The sequence below is a fragment of the Rattus norvegicus genome, chromosome 10 (assembly GCF_036323735.1).
Source record: "Rattus norvegicus strain BN/NHsdMcwi chromosome 10, GRCr8, whole genome shotgun sequence".
In the NCBI taxonomy this organism is placed as follows: domain Eukaryota; kingdom Metazoa; phylum Chordata; class Mammalia; order Rodentia; family Muridae; genus Rattus; species Rattus norvegicus.
The window spans coordinates 103,526,155-103,544,819 of record NC_086028.1 but is presented as its reverse complement, the minus strand read 5'-3'; the positions used below and the strand labels follow the sequence as shown (position 1 = coordinate 103,544,819).

Sequence of the window (18,665 nt, the reverse complement as noted above, 5' to 3'; positions counted from 1 at the left end):
GCGATTGCTCCGTGCTTAGGCGCGCAAGGGGCACTGTGGGAGGCGTTGTGTGTGACTAACGTACTCCACTCAAGGACCCGGGTGCTAGGATTTACCCCATCGCCATGAGCTACATCAACCTGCCCACCGTGCTGCCCATCTCCCCCAGCAAGACCCGGGGGCAGATCCAGGTGCGGGGTCTGGGTGGGATCGGGTGGTGGGTGGTGAGGGGTGTGCAAGGGGAAACCCCGTAAGATGACTTCTCTTCTAGGTGATTCTCGGGCCCATGTTCTCAGGGAAAAGGTAATGAATGAATGGGCCTTCGGGGCGGTGGGTCTCCCTCTCTCCGCAGACCCTAGCTCTCCTTTCCCACCTCCCCCATCTTTCCAGAGGCCTCTGACTAGGCGGAAAAGGCCGCTCCACCTCTGGGCTTACTTTCCCGCCCAAAATCCTCTTTGCTGGCTTCCTGCCTCCCTCCCGCCCAAGCCTCTTCTCTCAGGGAACCCTATTTTGCTGAAGCGGACCACATCGGGGTACAATTGAAAACACCCAGTCCACATCCCCAGGAGCCCACCGGACTCCCAAGTGTGTCCCTTGGGAGTTGGGCACCTTTTCCAAGACAGTTTCCTTATGCATTCCCCGTGCGAGCTCTCCTAAAGCCTTGGAGCCCAATTAACTCTCTGAGGTGAGGGTCTGACCTCTGGAAGTCCCACCCCGAGTAACACCCCACACACACACACACTACTCGGGGTTACTTTGCTTTATTTTTTACTTTGTTTTAATTTTTTTAACTCAGAATCTTTTTATGTGGCCCAAGCTAGTCTCGAACTCAGATCCGCTTGCCTCTTCATCTCTTGTGCTGGGATTATAGGGGTGCATCACCACACCAGGCACCCCACTCTTCTTGAACAGCCTGGTGTCACCTCACTTTTGTCCCTCACCTGAGGGTGAGGCCGAAGCTCGAGACCTGGGGCCCAGAAGCAAGCTCTGGCGATTCTGTCAAAGAAGTTCATTCATTATAAATGGAAATTTGTTCAGAACAGCATGTGGTGAACGCGTGCGGTTCCGGCTGGACACTAGGTGGCGGTGGCAGCCCGCGTTTGGCTCGGGCCTCATCTTGCCTGGTTACTCTTGCAGCACGGAGCTGATGAGGAGAGTAAGGCGCTTCCAGATCGCCCAGTACAAGTGCCTGGTCATCAAGTATGCCAAAGACACGCGCTATAGCAACAGCTTCTCCACACATGACCGGTCAGTCCTGCCCCCTTGATCCTGTCCTGCGGGAACCCCTAAGGCACAGGGCATACCTTCGCATGCATCAGGGCTGGGGTAGTGAAGGGATGGGCTGCGTTTCACCTCTAATGGATAGGGATGAGGGCTCAAAGCATGGGAGAACCTGGGTTCCACTTGGGTAGAGGCTGCAGCTACCTTGACTCCAGAGGTTCTTTCCCCCTCTTGAGTTGGCTTTCTGTCATCAGGTAGCTGTCATCATTCCCACTTGTGTGTCTACCAGCCCTAGCACTGAACACTTGTCTCTGCTGCTGAAGGGAAAATTTGGGGATTCGTGCTCTGAGGCACTCTTTTCTGAGTATCCTGGACTCAACCCAGAGTCGAAGTCTGACCGTGAGGTTGGGGTAGCCCCTCAGGGTGGCTGGAACCTGGACCGAGGGTGAACAGCCTGGAGCTGTAGGAACAGGTCTCTGAAGCAGAACAAGAAGCAGAGCGGAGAATAACCAGGACTTGGAGTTGGGTCGGGAACTCTAGCTGTGGTTCCTGCCAGGCGAGGTGCTGAGATCTTTACTTCTCTGTCTCTGTAACCATGGTGTCCAGCACACAGGATGGGATGAGCATCCAGGAGGGCCGAAAGCAGGACGGAGGCAGCCGAGTGTCGGCCACAGCCGGCCTGTTGCCTGTCCTCCCTTGTCTGCTCTACTAGGGGAGGGAAGAGAGAACTTCAGATTCATGAGTATTGTGTTGTGCACACATGTGTCTGTACACACCAGTTCAGAGGACAGCCTCAGGTTATACGTTCTGGGTTCCAAACTCATTGGTCATACTTTTCAGTTTTGTTTTTTTTGAGACAAGATCTCTCTAGACCCATGGCTGCCCTGGAACACTCTCTCTCTCTCTCTCTCTCTCTCTCTCTCTCTCTGTAGACCTGGTTGACCTTGAACTCACAGAACCGCCTGCCTCCGCCTTGCCGAACGCCTGGGATCAAAGTCGTGGCCACCACACCTGGCTCAGTGTGCTCTCACAGCAAGGCCTTTACACATTCAGACATCTCAATCCTGTTTTTGATTTGTTTGGTTTTTTATTATTATTTTTTCTTACATATGGGTATTTTGCTTGCTTGTAGATCTGCAAACTACTTGCTTGCCTGGTGCCCTTGGAGACCAGGAAAGGGCATCAGATTCCCCACAACAGGAATTGGAGATCATTGTAAGCTGCCCCATGGTTGGTTCCTCTGCAAGGATAGCACCCGATCCTATCTCTCCAACCTTGAGACAGGTCTCTTGTAGCCTAGCTGGGTTGTAACTTGTGACCTCCCCTCCTCTTCCTCCTGGGATTACAGGCAAGCAATCCCACACCCAGCCCGCACCCCCATCGGCTCTATATAGATAAACGGATTACAGACATGTTTGGTTACGCCCAACTTCCCAGATCTTAAGATTGTGGGGTAATGGGTTGGGAATTTAGCTCAGTGGTAGAGTGCTTGCCTAGCAAGCGCAAGGCCCTGGGTTCGGTCCTCAGCTCCAAAAAAAAAGATTGTGGGGTAATAAGTAGGCCTGGGAGGTTCTATTGTTTGTAAGGACACCACTGCATGCTGTTGCCTGTGTTTTGGGAAAGAGCTTTCTCTGAGTTTGTTTCTAAAAACGAGGCAGAAACCACAGGGAGAAGGCGCTGGGTGCAGCCCAGCATTCCACTCCTTAGAGAGCAGAGAGGTTCCTGGCATCCTTTAATGGTGTTCTGGAGCATGTCCAACCTGGCCTTCAGAGGCCTGGGTGGGTTCTTCCTTCCTGGGAAGCGGTCCACAGTAAGACTGTAAGCAGAGGCTTCACAGCCTGACTCTGCCCGCAGCTGGCCACATGGCGTGCAGAGTCCTCCAGTCTGTGGAGAGCGATGAATTAGAACCGGGTTCCAGAGCATCACTCTGCTGTCTGGTTTCCAGGACGCTCCTTATCCTGGGCTGCTCGGGGCAAATCCACAGGCCTGTGACAGTCTCCCTTCCCTGGGCACTGCACTCTTGCTTCTCTGGGCTGGAGAGGTGGCTAATAAGAGTACTTGGTCTTACCAAGGAGGACCCAGGTTCCATTCCAAGCACACACTTGATGGCTCACGACTGTAAGCAACTCCAGCTCCAGAAGTTCTAACACCCTCTTCTGACCTCCAAGGGCGCCAGACGTACACACGGTACACACGGTACACAGATGTACACGCAGGGAAACCGCTAATCCTGTGACTAAATTATTTAAATTTTCCCTGGTGTGGCTTACACTTTTAATTCTAGCTAGCACTTGTTGGGCAGAGGCAGAGTATGGGGCCAGCCTGGTCTACAGAGAGACCTTGACTCAAATGAGTTGTTTTGCTTTGTCTTTTGGTACTGAGGGATAGAACCTCAGGCAGAAGCCACCGGGTGCTCTGCCTCTAGGCTACAAATTATATTTTATGATGGCAGTGACATATGTTAATATCATCTCAGTTTATTTATTTTGAATTAAGAAAAACACACACACACACACACACACACACACACACACACACACATATATATATATATATATATATATATATATATATATATATATATATATATATGGATTTTGCTGCTCAGAGTATCGTGTCCCCTGAGGACTGTCCCTCATAAAACACTTGGGTGGCTCCGTAGTTGAGAGCTTATGTAGTGTATATAGCTGATTGTCTGGAAGGTAAGTTTTTGGACTGTTTTGTTTCTTGTGGGGGAGGGTAACTTGTTCGGGGTTTAGATTTTGGTGTGCACATTGGTTTTTGAAGCATTCCATAGCCCAGGCTGACTTGGAACTTACTTGCTTGGAGCTCCTGAGTGTTTCAGTTACAGCGCGGGTGTATTCCCATGTTCACTGTCAACCTCGTGGCTTGGCTTGCTTAGTGGCCTGCTCTCTCTCCTGTTCTCAGAGGCCTTGGGCCTTTCCTGATGGCCCCAGTACCTAGGCCAGGTACCGCGTGTCCTGTTGAATAAGAACTGGAGTCGGGTTGAAGAGATGGCTCAGTGGTTAAGAGCACTGACTGCTCTTCCAGAGGTCCTGAGTTCAAATCCCAGTGACCACATGGTGGCTCACAACCATCTGTAATGGGATCTGATGCCCTCTTCTGGTGTGTCTGAAGACAGCTACAGTATACTTATACATAATTAATAAATAAGCCTTTTTTTTTTTTTAAAGAACTTTGGGGTCTTTGTTGACCTTAGTAGCAGACACTACCCATATTCAGTTGAGGGAGGTAAGCTGTAATAACTGGTTTTCTGAACAAGGCCTGTATTCCCCGTTCCTCCCCCCATAGAAGCTACGGGAACACCTCAGGCTGCTCTGTGGGAACGCCACAGTAGCACTCTCATCCGGGCGCCTGTGGCCTTGCTCATCCTCTGGCCTTATCTTCCCAGGAACACCATGGATGCACTGCCGGCCTGCATGCTCAAGGATGTGGCCCAGGAGGCCTTGGGTGTGGCTGTCATTGGCATCGATGAAGGGCAGTTTGTAAGTTAGCTTGCGGCACAACCCCTACCCACCCCTGGCCCTTCATGCCCTGCAGGCTCAGAAGTTCCGTTCATCTTTTCGGAAAGATGGGTCATTGACTTGTCTTTACTGGTGTGTGGATCCCCTTGCCTGTGTGCATATTGTCATTTGGGTGGCTAGGGTTGCTTTTGCCAAAATAGCTATGAGGGAGAGAACTCCAGCCTTGGCCTCATTGGTGGCCAGACCTCCAGTCCTTTGACCCCAGCCTTGCTTTGGTCTGGGGGTTTGTTTGTGGGGTTTTATTCTTCTTTGGGAGGTGGTGTTTGTTTTCAGGGTATGCTCTGACTGGGGTGGGAATTGTGTCTTTCATGGTCTTAAACACCACCCCCAACCCTCACCCCTACCATGCTTTGGAAGTTTGGCCATTGCTAGCAGTAGAAGTCCTTCAGTGAGGGCCCGGGCGGGGCTGGCAGAGCACCCGCCTAGTTGAGTACAAGGCCCAGCCCAGCATGACATGAACTGGACAAGCTGGAATGCCTCTGGGTCTAGCACCAGAGATGAAGGCGGGGATCGGTTCAAAGTATCATTGGCTCTGTGTAGCCAGTTTGGAGTCAGCCTGGGCTCCAAGAGGGCCTGCAAACAAGTAGGGCCTCGCCACACCTACTTCATTGCCAGTTAAAGGCTGTCTGTATCCGGTCCACCAGAGAGAATGAGGACAGAGGCCTAACAAACCACACTCTAAAATTTGACATCATAGACATTGTCTAAAGTATTTGTTGATAGGTGATGAGGTGATGCTGTGATCCCCATACTTGGGAGACTAAGGCAGGAGGAGGGTCAGGAGTTCAAAGCCAGCTTTAGCTACAGAGGAGACCTTGTCTTAAATCAAAAATAGGGCCAGTGAGATGGCTCAGTGGGTAAAGGAGCTTGCTGCACGGCCTGGAGGCCCAAGTTCAATCCCTAGAACCCACGAAAGGGAAAGAGCAGGAAACCGGCTCCTCAGAGTTATCCCCTGACTTCCACGTGTGAGCGCCCACCTCCCATGTATCATATGTGATGATAGACATTGTAAAACGGTAATGGCTGGAGAGCAGGCTCGGTTGTTGAGAGCACTTGCTCACTTTGCAAGTGACCGGATTTGTTCCCAGCACTCACACTGGGCAGTTCATAGCCACTTACAGCTCCAGCCCAGGACCTCTCCCAGCCTGTGTGGGCATCTACACATATGCAAGTCCTCATACACTCGTCGGATAGACATGTACACATGACTTTCTTTTTTTTTTTTCCGGAGCTGGGGACTGAACCCAGGGCTTTGCGCTTGCTAGGCAAGTGCTCTACCACTGAGCTAAATCCCCAACCCCACACATGACTTTTTTAAATTTTAAAAATAGTGGTCACATAAAGATGGCGTGATGTCCCAAGCAAGCAGCCTGTGACAACATAATAAACCACTCAATGGAAAATGAGTCCTGTGGCAGCAAGAGGCTTGTTCACAAACCTGGATGATGGTCCTGGGTGGTGGGGTTTGGGCCAGAGGCTCTGTATCACTTGATGACTTTCTGCTAGACTTTGCTGTGGCTCTCTGGCCGCCCACCAGTCTTACGCTCTACCCTGGAAGGAGAGAGGCTGTTTGGGTTTAGAGGAGGAATGTTCCAATCTGTCCCTCGTGTGCCCCCGACCCCCAGGATAGAATGAGAAAGCTCTGGCCATGATACCCTCGTCATGCTCTTGGCATCTGTCTATCCATTTGGACATGCCTGATCTGTTTTGTCCTCAGAGGTAAACCTTGGGAGTGCAATGGCTGTGCAGACGTTGACTTAGGACACAGTTTCCCCCCTCAGGCCTGCGGCAGTAGCCTGCTTACTCTGTGCTCTCCTGGTATTCCCAGAGGCCCAGCCGCACTCCCTAGGCACTACCTTCTTTTCTTTTCTTTCTTTCTTTCTTTCTTTCTTTTTTTTTTTTTAAAGATTTGTTTATTTATTCACTATAGCTGTCTTCATGCACACCAGAAGAGGGCATCAGATCCCGTTACAGATGGTTGTAAGCCACCACGTGGTTGCTGGGAATTGAACTCAGGACCTCTGGAAGGGCAGTCAGTGCTTTTAGCCGCTGAGCCATCTCTCCAGCCCACTACCTTCTTTTCTTAGCTCTTCCTGCTTGATAGACTCATACCCAGGTCTGGCACCAGCCTACCAGTCGCCCCAACCCTCTTCCCCATCCTAACCTATAGGAGAGATTTATTTCTATGCGCCCCACCCCCACCCCACCTTATGATTAAGGAAAACGAGTTCATTTAGTGGCTACTTGGAGTTTTGGGGTGGGGTCTTGCTTTGTGGTCCAGGCTAGATTAGAACTCGGGCCCCTGAGTGCTGGTATTGTGTAGTCATGGGCCCTCGCACAGGCTACAGTGAGTATTCAGTGTGCACTGTATAAACAACACAATTCTTGTGTGCTTCCGCCCCAGACTCTAGACCCTGTTCCTTACTAAGTTCAGGATCTCCTCGTGGTAACACAAGGAGATTGCCCTTCCTTCCTGTGTCCTCAGACAGTGGGTAGAGGGTCCTGTAGGGTCCCTGGAGCCAGAGCTGAGGACATAGAGCTTCCCGTGTGTTCATTCACCAGAAGCAGGGCCCACAGCTTCTGGGCAAGATTAGAAGCTTGCATCGTTAAGAACTTTGTTTCCCTTCTTTTTGACGCAGTAATGACAGGCTCAATGTAGGGCACAGCAGGAGCACACCAGACAAAGGAGGCTTGCCACTTAAGTGTCTTTGAACCAGAAACTACCAGGAATGCCCTGCGAGCCAATATTGTGGGTTCTAAAGCCTGCCACGGGGCAAACACTAGTCGTGGAACAGTGGCCCTCCGGGAGGGGACCGAGCTCCTTTTGGCGGAAGGGTGGTGCTTGTTTGATTGCTTCTGGCATAGACTGCACCTGCTTTGTCAGTGGTCACGTGAGACTGAGGAAGGGTCTTTATTCATGCGGCCAGGGTGCCTGCCTTGCCTGGTGTTGACCCAAGAGATTATGTTCAGCCAGTGCCAGGACTCTGATGAATGCCAGTCCAGCCTGGACGCTTCTAATTATACACGTGTGTTTTTATAGAGCAAGCCATGTCACATGCTGTGACTATTGTGGGAATGGCTGAGTCCAGGGACCAATCGCATCCATTCCAAGTTTCTGCCCTTTGGCTGCGGCATTCTAGGTCTGGAGATAAATCTGGAGCTTCCACCTCACCTCCGTTGAAAGACTAAAACTGGGAGGGACCGTGGAAGAAGAGAAAGGTTAGAACGTTAAGGTGTAGGGCAGAGATATGTTCAAGAAAAGGTCCAAGAACCAGGCAGGCAGGAGATTGCTTTGCAACCCAGGCCAGCCTGGGTTGCACAGCAGTAACCAATCAAAAGTGAGAGACAGAAGGGATGGGGAGACAGTTCTGTCAGTGAGGGAGGCCCTGGCTCTGCAGGCATGAGTGCCTGAGTTTGGGTCCCTAGCACCCGTGTACAACACTGGGTATAGCCACATGTCCATAATCCCAGTGTGAGGAAGGCAGAGACAGGCAGGCCCCTGGAGCTCCCTGACTAGGCAGCCCAGCCCAGTAGCTGTGCTCCAGATTCAGGAAGAGACCCAGCTCAAACGAAATGGAAGCGCCAGGCTCATAGCATAGGCCTTTAATCTTAGAACTTCAGGGGCAGAGGCAAGTAGATCTCCTGAGTTCAAGGCTAACCTGGTCTACACCCGTGCTGTGAAGGGGGAGGCTGGCCTGAGAGACAGTGGAAGGCGGAGGGCAGCTATCCCTGCCAACCTACTTACGTACGCCTTGTACATCTCATTACCAAGAGTCCCCCTCCTCCTTCCCTCCCTTCCTCCCTCCAGCTGTCCATGGGGGCTAAAAGTGCATGTGTGCATGTGAGGGTGGGTGCCTGCAGATGCCAAAAGAGGACATTAGCTGTCCTTGCATCTGGAGTTACAGATGGTTTGTAAGCTATCTGTTGTGGGTGCTGGGAATTGAATTCTAGTTATCTATAAGAACAAGCCATGCTTGTAACCCCTGAACCATCTCTCCAGCCCTGGTTTATTTTAACTTCCTAATCCTTCTACCTTTAAAGTAGTGGTATTGTGTTGGACACCTTGTCTGGCTCATTTGATGTGGGGGTAGGGGATGGGGGTGGAGCCAAGGGCTTCATGCACACTGTTTAAGCTGTTCAACCCCAGGGGGGTCTCGACCCACTAGTTGAGAACTGCTGTTCCAGCCTCTCTGGTATGTAGAGGCCTCTGTGGGCCAGCCCTGGGTAGCAGTGGGCATGCAGGTGGGATGTTTCACAGGAGTGGCAGTGCGGTCTGATCTCCGGCTCTGGGCTTACCTGTGTGCTCGGATCCCTCACCGTCTTCATGAGGCCCTTGCTCAGGACGGCTCACTTCATCCTCTCTGAACTTTCCTAGTTCCCTGACATTGTGGATTTCTGTGAAACGATGGCCAATACAGGCAAGACAGTGATTGTGGCGGCGCTGGACGGAACCTTCCAGAGGAAGGTAAAGATGTCTGACCCATGGCAGCGGTCTTGAGAGGGGAGACAGCATGCAAGGTCTCCCCATGCAGCTCTCTAGTGAAGCAGGACCAGTAAAGTATGATGTTGCTGAATCATGGGGTTTAAAAGAGAAGCGTTGGGCTGGGGGCAGCCCAGGCTGTAACACACTTGCCTTGCACACAGGCTTGCGTCAGTTCCGCAGAACTCCCTCCACACGCATACACGTGAACACAGGCAGGGAGGGAAGTGCCTGGCTAACACTTTTGCTGTCCTGTGTAGGCTTTCGGCAGCATCTTGAACCTGGTGCCCTTGGCCGAGAGTGTGGTGAAGCTCACCGCTGTGTGCATGGAGTGCTTTCGAGAAGCTTCCTACACCAAGAGGCTGGGCCTGGAGAAAGAGGTATCTCCTTGTGCTTCTGCCCACGGAGTGGGGTGGGCTTAGGCTTCTGAGTCCTCCCTCATACGCCTCTCCTACCAGGTGGAGGTGATTGGCGGAGCGGACAAGTACCACTCTGTTTGCCGCCTGTGCTACTTTAAGAAGTCTTCAGCCCAGACTGCAGACAACAAAGAGAACTACTCAGTGCTGGGGCAGCCTATAGAGATCCCGGCTGTCAGGAAGCTCTTTGCCCCTCAGCAAATCCTACAGTGTAACTCTGCCAACTGAGGGGACCCGGGGCCTGCCAGCTCCTTCCCCAGGTTGGACTCCCAGAGAGCAGGGAAAGGGGCGGGGCCTGCCATTCCTACTGGACATTGCACCTTGGCTTATCTGCTTGTTGAAACCTTTCTTAGTTCCCTTCTTATAATGGTTGTGAGCCCCCAACCCAACGCTTCTCTCTTAAACCCCGTGATTCAGGCAACATCATACTTTACTGGTCTTGCTTCACTAGAGAGCTGCATGGGGAGACCTTGCTGGAAATTGAACTTGGGACCTCTGGAAGAGTGGTCAGTCCTCTTAACCCCTGAGCTATCATTCCAGCACCTTTAGCTCCCTTCTTGGTTGCCAAGACACCTCAGCACAGACTGGAGCCCAGACCCTGCCTGGTGGCTCGGGTCTCACATTCAGCCAAAGGTGAGAACAGAGCCACCCAGCATTGTGACATTGGTGGTGCTAGCTTCTTCCTTGTTGGTGGCTTTCACTGCTGGGTTTCCGTTTCAGCCCCACACTTTACCAAGGCTCTAGCCTTCTCACAGCTCTCCCATATATGTATCCCTTGACCCCTACTGCCATTATAGCTCCAATCCTTCTCTGCTCAGCTCTCAGTAAGCCAAGGGAGTATGTTTCTTGTGCCCCATTACTTATAACTTACTTAGCCTGGGTTTCCCTAAATCTTGCAACTAGCACCCACATGACTTGGGGGTAGAAATTTCTTCTGTAGTACTAATGGTCTCCACCACAGCCCAAGAGGAACAGTCACCCACATTTCTATCTGGTTGGTTTGGGGACAAAAATGGCAAAGGCACCTGCCAGGAGAGTCAGGAGATGGTGTTTCTAGCTGGCACGGAAGGTCAGGTTTTGTGAGACCGATACCTGATAGATTGAGTTGAGGAAACGGCTCAGATGGCCTTGGAAAGTGGGCAGGGTGACACTTGAGGACCAGAGACCTGGGTCTAAGGTGTGGGGTGCTGCTGGTGCCATGCCCAACTGCTCAAGGCATGCTCTCCAGAGGAGGCCCACAGCTCGGAGCCCGGCCTGTCAGTTTATACTTCAGATTTTGAAAGACGCGGCCAGCGGCTCTCCACAGCCCCATTATTGCACAAGAGTTTACCTCAGGGGCATGGCTGCTTCCTGACAGAGATGGGTCCACTCCCTGCCAAGTCCCTGGAAGGTGTCAAGAGGGGCCAGAGTCAACCTCAGAGGGGCAACACCCAGGGGCCCCTGGCAGGCATCGGAAACCTGGCCAGCTGTCCAGAACAATCCGCCTCACAAGCTGTCATGGTGGCTGTTTTAGGATGCAGTAGAAGGCAGTGTGAAGACTGAGACCCCACTAGGGAAGCTGCCACCCCAAACTTAAAGAACATGGTCTAACTGGGCATGGTGGTCTGCAGCTTTACCCAGTACTCAAACCACATGTTGGCTCCCAACCATCTGTAAGGGGATTCAATGCCTCCTCTTGTGTGGATATAAATAAAACAAAAATAAATCTTAAAAAAACAAAACAAAACAAAACCATGGTGTAGAACTAGAACCATGTTGAGGCAGGAGGATTGCCTCAAGTTGGGGACTTACCTGAGTTACACAGTGAGATGCTGCTCTAGCCAAGCATGCACCATAGGCCTGGGCTATGCAGATATCATCTTTGAAAGGATGGGAGCCCAGCATGAAGTTCAGGGTTTGACAGCCAGCACTTGGAGAAGGTCAGAGCTTCACCCTCGGCTGTGTAAGTTGGAGGCCTTGTCTCAAAGCAATACATCCAAAGTATCTACCCCTAGCCTGAGACGCCACCAAGTACAACAGGCTGAGAAAAACGTTTATTCCATCTCCAAACTAGTCTACAGAACTGAGGGCAGGGCTGTCCCCACCAAGTCTCCGTACATTCAGTGCAGGGGTTCCTGCCCTCCCCACTAGTATCTAACAGCTGCTTGGGAATATTTACATAAAGCCAGGTGCTGTCTCCGGGCAAGTTCTGTCCTTCTGCCAGGGGTAGGAGCAAGAAAGGAGTGGTATCTCGTCCCTCTGCCCGCCCCACAGCTGTCAGGCAGGCAGCCTGGAGACGGTTGGCACAGTGGTGACCCCAGAAGACACAGCAGTGAGCATAGAACCCAGACGAAGCTGGGTCCTGAACCTGAGTGAGGAAGTGGGGAGCCGAGCACTGAGGAGACAGGTAGCACAAGGATCCCCAAGTTTGTCTTTGGAGAAAAAAAAGTTGGGGCTCCCAAGGCCTCCAGCTGTAGGGAAAGTGGCATGTGTCAAAAACTGCAGCGGGCACCTGCTTCTGGCTCTGATGGGGTTCAGTGTTATTAAAAGCAATGCGGAGCTGAGCGTACGGCTGGATGGCAGCGCTGGCTAAGCAAATCCAAGGCCCTGGGTTCCATTTACAGTACTGGGGTGGGGGGATAAGGCCTAGTAAAACCCTCTCCTCAAAGATGCCCTTGAGGGTCAGGCGGGTGGCGGTGAAGCCCCTCTGGGCATGGGCACTTCAGGTGTGCTCTGGCTGCTGGGGTGCAGAAAGGCATGGACTCGGGCTGTCAACTGTAACAGCCAAGGGACTACAGTTCTGGACAGCAAACCTTGAGAGAAGTCCAGGGTGGAGGGGCAGCCCCACCAAGCACCCTCCTGCCTCTTTGTCCCTGGCTGCTCAGTACACTGGGGGAGGCTGGTAGCCCTCAGTAGTCTCCACATTCTGGGTGAAGGGCGGCTGCTGGTAGTTTTCCACCGAGGCACTAGGGTAGGAGGCGTAGGCTGTGGTGGGATCCGGCGTGGGGTCCACATAGTTCTGAATGAAGGCATCCACTCCAGCCTTGTAACGCTGGTAGGCCAGGGAGGCCAGCACACCCTGTGGGTGGGTTGGGGGAGAGCCAAGGTGTGGGCAGGGCAAGGGACCTCAGTGTTCACCCAATCCTCCACTGCCTTCCCCCGGTCCACCTACCCAGGAGAAGATGGAGAAGAAACTGAAGGTGATGGCAGCCCGGGCTGAGTCTGCTCCCACCAACACGTCATCAGGTTTGGTGGCTGCCCACTGGTTGGTCAGAAAGCAGAAACCGACAAACCACAGGAAGGTCCAGAGAGCTAGGGAAATAACAAGGGAGAGGCGGCCTCAGCGATGGACTGGATCCCCAGGATCCAGGAGGGACACAGAGGACTCTCCCAGGGCCTTGAGCTGTGCAACCTATAGGAGCAGAGGGACGTGAGAGTAAGGGGTCAGCTAAGTGGGGTTGATGAGCCCAGAAACCTGATGCCATGCCTCACACTTCTATCCCAACACCCTTGAATTTCTGAAGCCAGAAAGCTTTGTGTGCCGTCCCAGGGTACAGGGGGACCTAGGAGAAGCCTCAGGTAAGGTTCATGCCCCTCAGCTGCTGTCAGCAGCCCCTCCCAGCAGCACCAAGGTCTCAGTCATGAAGCCCCGGTATACCAGTGCCATGGGCATACCTGAGAAGAGCAGGTCACCAATGACCAGATACTTGCGGTCAGTGGCATTGCTTATCTGAGAGAAAAACGCATCCACCACAAGGAAGAAGGCTGAGGCCAGGAAGGCCAGCACCCCAATGGCACTGCCGTAGCGGCAGGCATCTTCGTTCCGGTTGAACACACAGTGTAGCTGGTCAGATGAGTGAAGGTTGATGTAGCCCTCGCCGAAGATGCAGGAGAATACGATCAAGGCCAAGACCTGGGGAAGAGGAGATTCTGTGGGCAGTGGCAGACGCGTGCGGGCCATATCCTGTACAGACCCCTGTTAGGGCCTAGAGAGGAGGGTCCTGGTAGGACAGGGTATCTCTTGTCTCCCTGCTGATGTCCTCATCTGAGGCTGGTGCTTCAACTCCTTCTGGACTCATGGGACAGAGTGACAGGGGGCTGGGGACAGAATGGGCTATTTATTCTGAGAAGGGGCTATCTCTTAGCTGCCTGACTACAGTGTGTTCTCATTCAGGGTAGTGACTAAGAACAAAGAAGAATCTCCATTTTGTATGAGATTTTTTTTGTTGTTGTTTATTGGGGGGAGGGGTGTTGGTGGTTTGGTTTTTTTTTGTTTGTTTGTGATGAAGGGGTCTCATTTAGCTGTGTAACTCAGGATGATTCCTGATCCTCCTGCCTCCACCTCCCAATCCCGGGATAACCATGTGCCTGTTTGGGTCTCCCCCTCCCCTATCCTATCCTATCCTGATCGCTGGCAACATTTTTTTTTTCCAGAGCTGGGGACTGAACCCAGGGCCTTGGGAACCCAGGGACCACTGAGCTAAATCCCCAACCCCGATCGCTGGCAACTTTAACCCAGGCTTCACACGTGCTAGGCAAGTGCACCACCATGGACCTACATTTTTAGTCCTTGAGGTTGTGTGTGTGTAAGTTTCTTTTTGTTGTTGTTGTTGTTGTTGTTTTTGATGGTTCTGTCTTGTTTTTGGATACAGGGCCTCATCAGGTACCAATGCCTGTCCTGGAATTCAGGGAACTTGCCTCTGCCTCCAGAAGAGAATGCTGGGAGTAAATGCCTGTGCCACCACACCTGCCCGTTTGGTTGTTTTAAGATAGACTCTCAGTCTGGAGAGATGGCTCACAGTTAAGAGCACTGACTGCTCTTGCAGGGGACCTGGACACCCACATATTAGCTCATAAACCACCTGTGACTCCAATTCCAGGGGACAAGATAACCACCTTCCGACTCTGAATGCCAGGCACGAAAGTGGTGTGCCTTCATACAGGCAAACACTCATACCCATGAAATAAAAATAAAAAGAATAAAAAAAGACAAGATCTCACTCTGGTTCAGGCTGGCCTGAAGTTCGTGACAATCCTGCCTCAGCCTCCTCAGTGCTGAGATACTGGGTTGAGCCACCACATCCCACTTGGATGAGTTTTAAACAAGATGGGCCACAAAGTCACGGAGGCGAAACTCGAAGCGTTTCATCCAACGTTCACCGCAACACCCTCACTCAAGTCAACTCTACAGCATAGACCAACGTCTTCCAGAACACCCTTCAACAGCAGCCCTGCTCCCCTCCGAGACTTCCCTATGGCAAGAGACTCCCCAGCTAGCCAGCCTTCTCCCTACAAGGACTTCCGGCTTCTGTGGCACGTCGGCCCCTCCCCTCCAGAGAACTACAACTCTCCAGCTCCACACTGGTTCCCCTCAGAACAAGGTTCTTGGGGTGATGAGATCCACAGATCTGTGAGCCAGGGCAGAGGTGGGAAACTCACCAGCAGAGACTGCCCAAAGTTTGGTAGGCAGCCCCTTTGGCATTTCGCCTCCTCCCCACACCCTAAGGCCACTGCCAAGCCCACGTGAACGCGGCAGATGCAACTGAGTCTGTGGGCACCTGGCTGCCTCCAGACTCGCAGGACTAGAGCGATCCTGCCGGGACGCTCTCAATAGGGCCGTGCAACTGACAGTCACAAGCCCCACCCCTAGCTGCGGATGAAGCCGGAACTCCAGGACTGGGCGCAGAGTCTGGGTCAGGACTCCTGGCACTGCCATCCTGACTGACGGTACAATCCAGGACTGAGTCGCTAGACTCCACCGCTAGGCTGGGAGGCTTCGGAGAGCCAGGGCACCTCCAAGGCTCCAGGCCCAGGTACTCTGGGTGCAGTGGGGCCACCCTCAATCTGGCGCTAAAACCTCTGCGTTCAGTATTTTCGTCCCAAGATCTAGAAAGCCGTCCTGCACCCTGGTAGAGGGCTCGCCCCGCTCCGGGGGGAGGGAGTGCGTTCTGCTGTGTGAGCAGACTGGCCAGCCTCTGAGAGGGAAGGAAACCCTCCTTAGGGGCGCCGGACCAATCCCCCTCCTTGCACCCCACGTGGCTTCAGAAAGTCCCTTCCAGGTGAATTCCCTAGGCTGGGAGTCGCGGCGTGCCGGCCACCTGCTGCGGCGTGCCCCTCTCCGGCCCCTCCCACTGCCAGCAGGGCGACAGGCCTGCCTCCCCGGAGCACCTCAGGGACGTCCGCCACCAGAGTGGCCCGGACGAGTGGTCGAGGGTGCGGCGGGGCCCGGCCCCGAGTGGGAGAGACAAGGTCCAGAGCCACGCAGTGTAACAGACGACAGGACGCACCGGCTAGAGGGGACAGAGACGCGGAGGGGCGCGAGGCCCCGCGCTCTCCGCCAGGCCCGGGACGCGCGGCCGCCGCCACCTGTTGCGCTCCGCCGCTGGCGGCCCACGGCCCCTGTACCCGGGACGCGCGGCTCCGGGTCCTCTCCGGTCGACTCACCATGCTCACGAGGCGCGTCACCACCTGAGGCTGGGACACATAGCGCCGCAGGTCGAAGGAGCCGCCCGCGTTGGCCGCGCCATAGGCCCCGCTCTCCATGTCGCCGTCGCCGCCGAGCCGCGGATGGCCGGGAACCAGCCGGATTGCCCCGCCCCCGTTCAGCCCCGCCCATGGAGGCGTGGCCGCCCCGCCGATGGGCGTGGCCAACAGCCGGGAACTCCGGCCGAGTACCCCTCTGTACTGTGCTGGAAGTTGGCCTGAACTTGAAGCTGCTCCTGAGGTTCAAGGGGGAGGAAAAGCTCACCCCTGGGAAATCAGTCATCCCAAGTTCAACCAGAAAGGATCAGAGAGTCCCCAGGAAGAGACATCCTCGGCGGCCTCCACTTTACACTTACACACTGCCCTGTGAGGGTCCTCTTCCGAAAACCCTCCAGACACCCAAATCCCACCAATCCAGAACCCAGGCTCATAAATACCTAGGCGTCACCATTCTGCTCCAGGCCAAAGGACTCGGGCATAAATTCTTGCCTAGCACGTCAGAGGCTCCCGGGTTCCTCTCTGGATTACAATATTAATAAATATGGCCCCCACCATTTTGGTTACTCTTCGCTCTGGAGCTAAGCCTGGGATAGAGTGAAGGACAGTCCTTTACCCACTCTTCCTGAACCTGCCAGACAAAAGGTTCTGAAGGACAGAGTGCCTGCACATCTCTAAACTTCAAGATCACATGCTGCAGAGAACCTGGTGGTTGTCTCAGGAGGAGAAAGAGGGCAGGAGAATAAGGAATTCAAGACCAGACTGAGCTATCTGAGATCCTGTCTCAGAACAAGTTCGCACACTCTAAGGAATGTAATTTTAAAAATTAGAACAAGGGGTTGGGGATTTAGCTCAGTGGTAGAGCGCTTGCCTAGCAAGCGCAAGGCCCTGGGTTCGGTCCCCAGCTCCGAAAAAAAGAAAAAAGGAAAAAAAAATAAAACAAATAAAAATTAAAACATTAGTTCACAGAACCCAGCTCCTCCCCCCCTCCCACCCCCACCCCCACCCCCACTTCCCCAAATAACGTCTGAAGACGTTGTGTGTCAACCCAGGGCCCCACACTGACTGCCAAGAAGCCCCCAGACACCCTTATGTTGACAACATGAATTTGTTGCCAAGGGAACCATGACTGTTGGGGGTGTAGAGGGTTGAGAAGTGAGGAGGGGAGACACAGAATGGAGTTGACAAGATGATGTTACCATAGTCACGTCAATGGATAAAAAATGGGACAGATACACCTCAGTAATGAGAGGGGCTGGACAGTAAGGGAGCTGAGGAAGAAACCTGAGCCACCAGAAGGAGTGTCACTGGGGAGAAGACAGGAGTAGGCACAAGAGGGGCCGTGCCTTCTAATAATCTATCAGCACTCTCGCCACACGCACAGAGAGCGTGACAAGAAGCTGGTAGGTGAGCCCAGGGCTACTCCTTGCCATCCTAAAATCTGTCCATGTGGGTCATGAGTGTTTGATGAAGGAGTCCTGACTAGCAGGACTGACACACTCTCTCTCTCTCTCTCTCTCTCTCTCTCTCTCTCTCTCTCCCTCTCCTTCCCTCCCTCCCTCCCTTCCTTCCTTCCTTTCTCCTACACAGAGAAACCCTGACTCAAAAAGCCAAAAGCAAAACCAAAACAACCTTTTCCCATTTACATGTAATTGGTTTGTGCCTGGGGTGGGTGGAGAGCATGAAATGACACATGTCATAAAAAGGACACCTTGTACACAGTGCTCACCTTCACAGTGAGGGTCCCCGGGATTGAACTCAGGCTTCCAGACTTGGCAGCAAACACCTTAACCCATCTCGCAGGCCCCTTTTCAGATTTTTGAGACAGAGTCTTCGCTATGCAGCCTGACTGTCCTGGAACTCGCTACCATAGACCAGGCTGGCCTCTAGCTTGCAGAGATCCTCCCGCTTCTGCCTACCACATAGTGGAACCAGAGGCGTATGCCAGCCAGCATACCTAGCCAGCACCTCAATTTTCATTTATCTTTTTGTTTGTCTGGTTCTTTGGAACTGGACTCATGTGCTTGACCTTGAACTCGTCCAGATCCTCCTCCCTCCACTCGGCAAGTTCTGGGATTACAGGTATGAGGCACCACACAGAGAAACCTTTTACTGTTGCCAAACTGTCAATGAACACCAGCTTGAGTGGTTATGCAACCCCAGGCAGGGTCGTGACCAGAAATTTAAGAAGCTGGGCTTCAGTGCATCAGAGAGTAGGAGCAGGCGCACCCACTCAGTCAGGCACTCCTGTGCTTTCTTGGAGCAATCATTGCTCACCAACGGCCACTCACTCACTCACTCACTCGGCAGGGATCCCACACAGTACGATTTTATTCCCTCGGGCCTCCTTCACACGAATGCTCTAGATTTCTGGGCCTCTTTTGGGGTACACTACGTTTGGTACCTTGATCTGCACCCCGTCTATTTTTATCAAGGTTTATTTTTTTATTTTTTATTTTATTTTTATTTTTTTGGTTCTTTTTTTCGGAGCTGGGGACCGAACCCAGGGCCTTGCGCTTCCTAGGCAAGAGCTCTACCACTGAGCTAAATCCCCAACCCCAAGTT

General features: G+C 53.0%; 2 protein-coding genes across 5 annotated transcripts; one reads left to right on the top strand and one right to left on the bottom strand.

The window, feature by feature from the left end:
- Position 1: 1 nt before the first annotated feature.
- On the top strand, positions 2-11,371 carry Tk1 (thymidine kinase 1). 3 transcript variants are annotated; one of them, NM_052800.1, is given in 7 exon segments: positions 43-170; positions 251-282; positions 1,117-1,227; positions 4,613-4,706; positions 9,121-9,210; positions 9,486-9,605; positions 9,684-11,371. In NM_052800.1, coding segments are annotated over 7 exon segments (699 nt in total). In that variant the 5' UTR covers positions 43-104; the 3' UTR covers positions 9,870-11,371.
- Positions 11,372-11,652: 281 nt separating this feature from the next.
- Syngr2 (synaptogyrin 2) lies at positions 11,653-16,221 on the bottom strand. Of its 2 annotated transcripts, NM_053553.2 has the most exons (4): positions 16,065-16,191; positions 13,296-13,533; positions 12,793-12,932; positions 11,653-12,699 (listed from the first exon to the last, which is right to left on the bottom strand). In NM_053553.2, the coding sequence occupies exons 1-4, from the start codon at positions 16,161-16,163 to the stop codon at positions 12,502-12,504; spliced, it is 675 nt and encodes a 224-aa protein (NP_446005.2). In that variant the 5' UTR covers positions 16,164-16,191; the 3' UTR covers positions 11,653-12,501. The 2 variants fall into 2 exon arrangements, with proteins under 2 accessions (NP_446005.2, XP_038942929.1); XM_039087001.2 differs by lacking the exon at positions 12,793-12,932 and having other exon boundaries at positions 11,660-12,699; positions 16,065-16,221.
- Between the last annotated feature and the right edge of the window lie 2,444 nt (positions 16,222-18,665).

Excerpts from the sequence above, each read along its gene's own strand:
- Syngr2 (NM_053553.2), bottom strand. The coding sequence starts at position 16,163 with ATGGAGAGCGGGGCCTATGGCGCGGCCAACGCGGGCGGCTCCTTCGAC. Across the intron at positions 13,534-16,064 it reads TGACGCGCCTCGTGAGCATG|GTCTTGGCCTTGATCGTATT; the intron begins GTGAGTCGACCG and ends CCTCTTCCCCAG. Across the intron at positions 12,933-13,295 it reads TGGTGACCTGCTCTTCTCAG|CTCTCTGGACCTTCCTGTGG; the intron begins GTATGCCCATGG and ends TTATTTCCCTAG.
- Tk1 (XM_017597017.3), top strand. The coding sequence starts at position 1,127 with ATGAGGAGAGTAAGGCGCTTCCAGATCGCCCAGTACAAGTGCCTGGTC. Across the intron at positions 9,211-9,485 it reads ACGGAACCTTCCAGAGGAAG|GCTTTCGGCAGCATCTTGAA; the intron begins GTAAAGATGTCT and ends TGTCCTGTGTAG. Across the intron at positions 9,606-9,683 it reads GGCTGGGCCTGGAGAAAGAG|GTGGAGGTGATTGGCGGAGC; the intron begins GTATCTCCTTGT and ends CTCTCCTACCAG.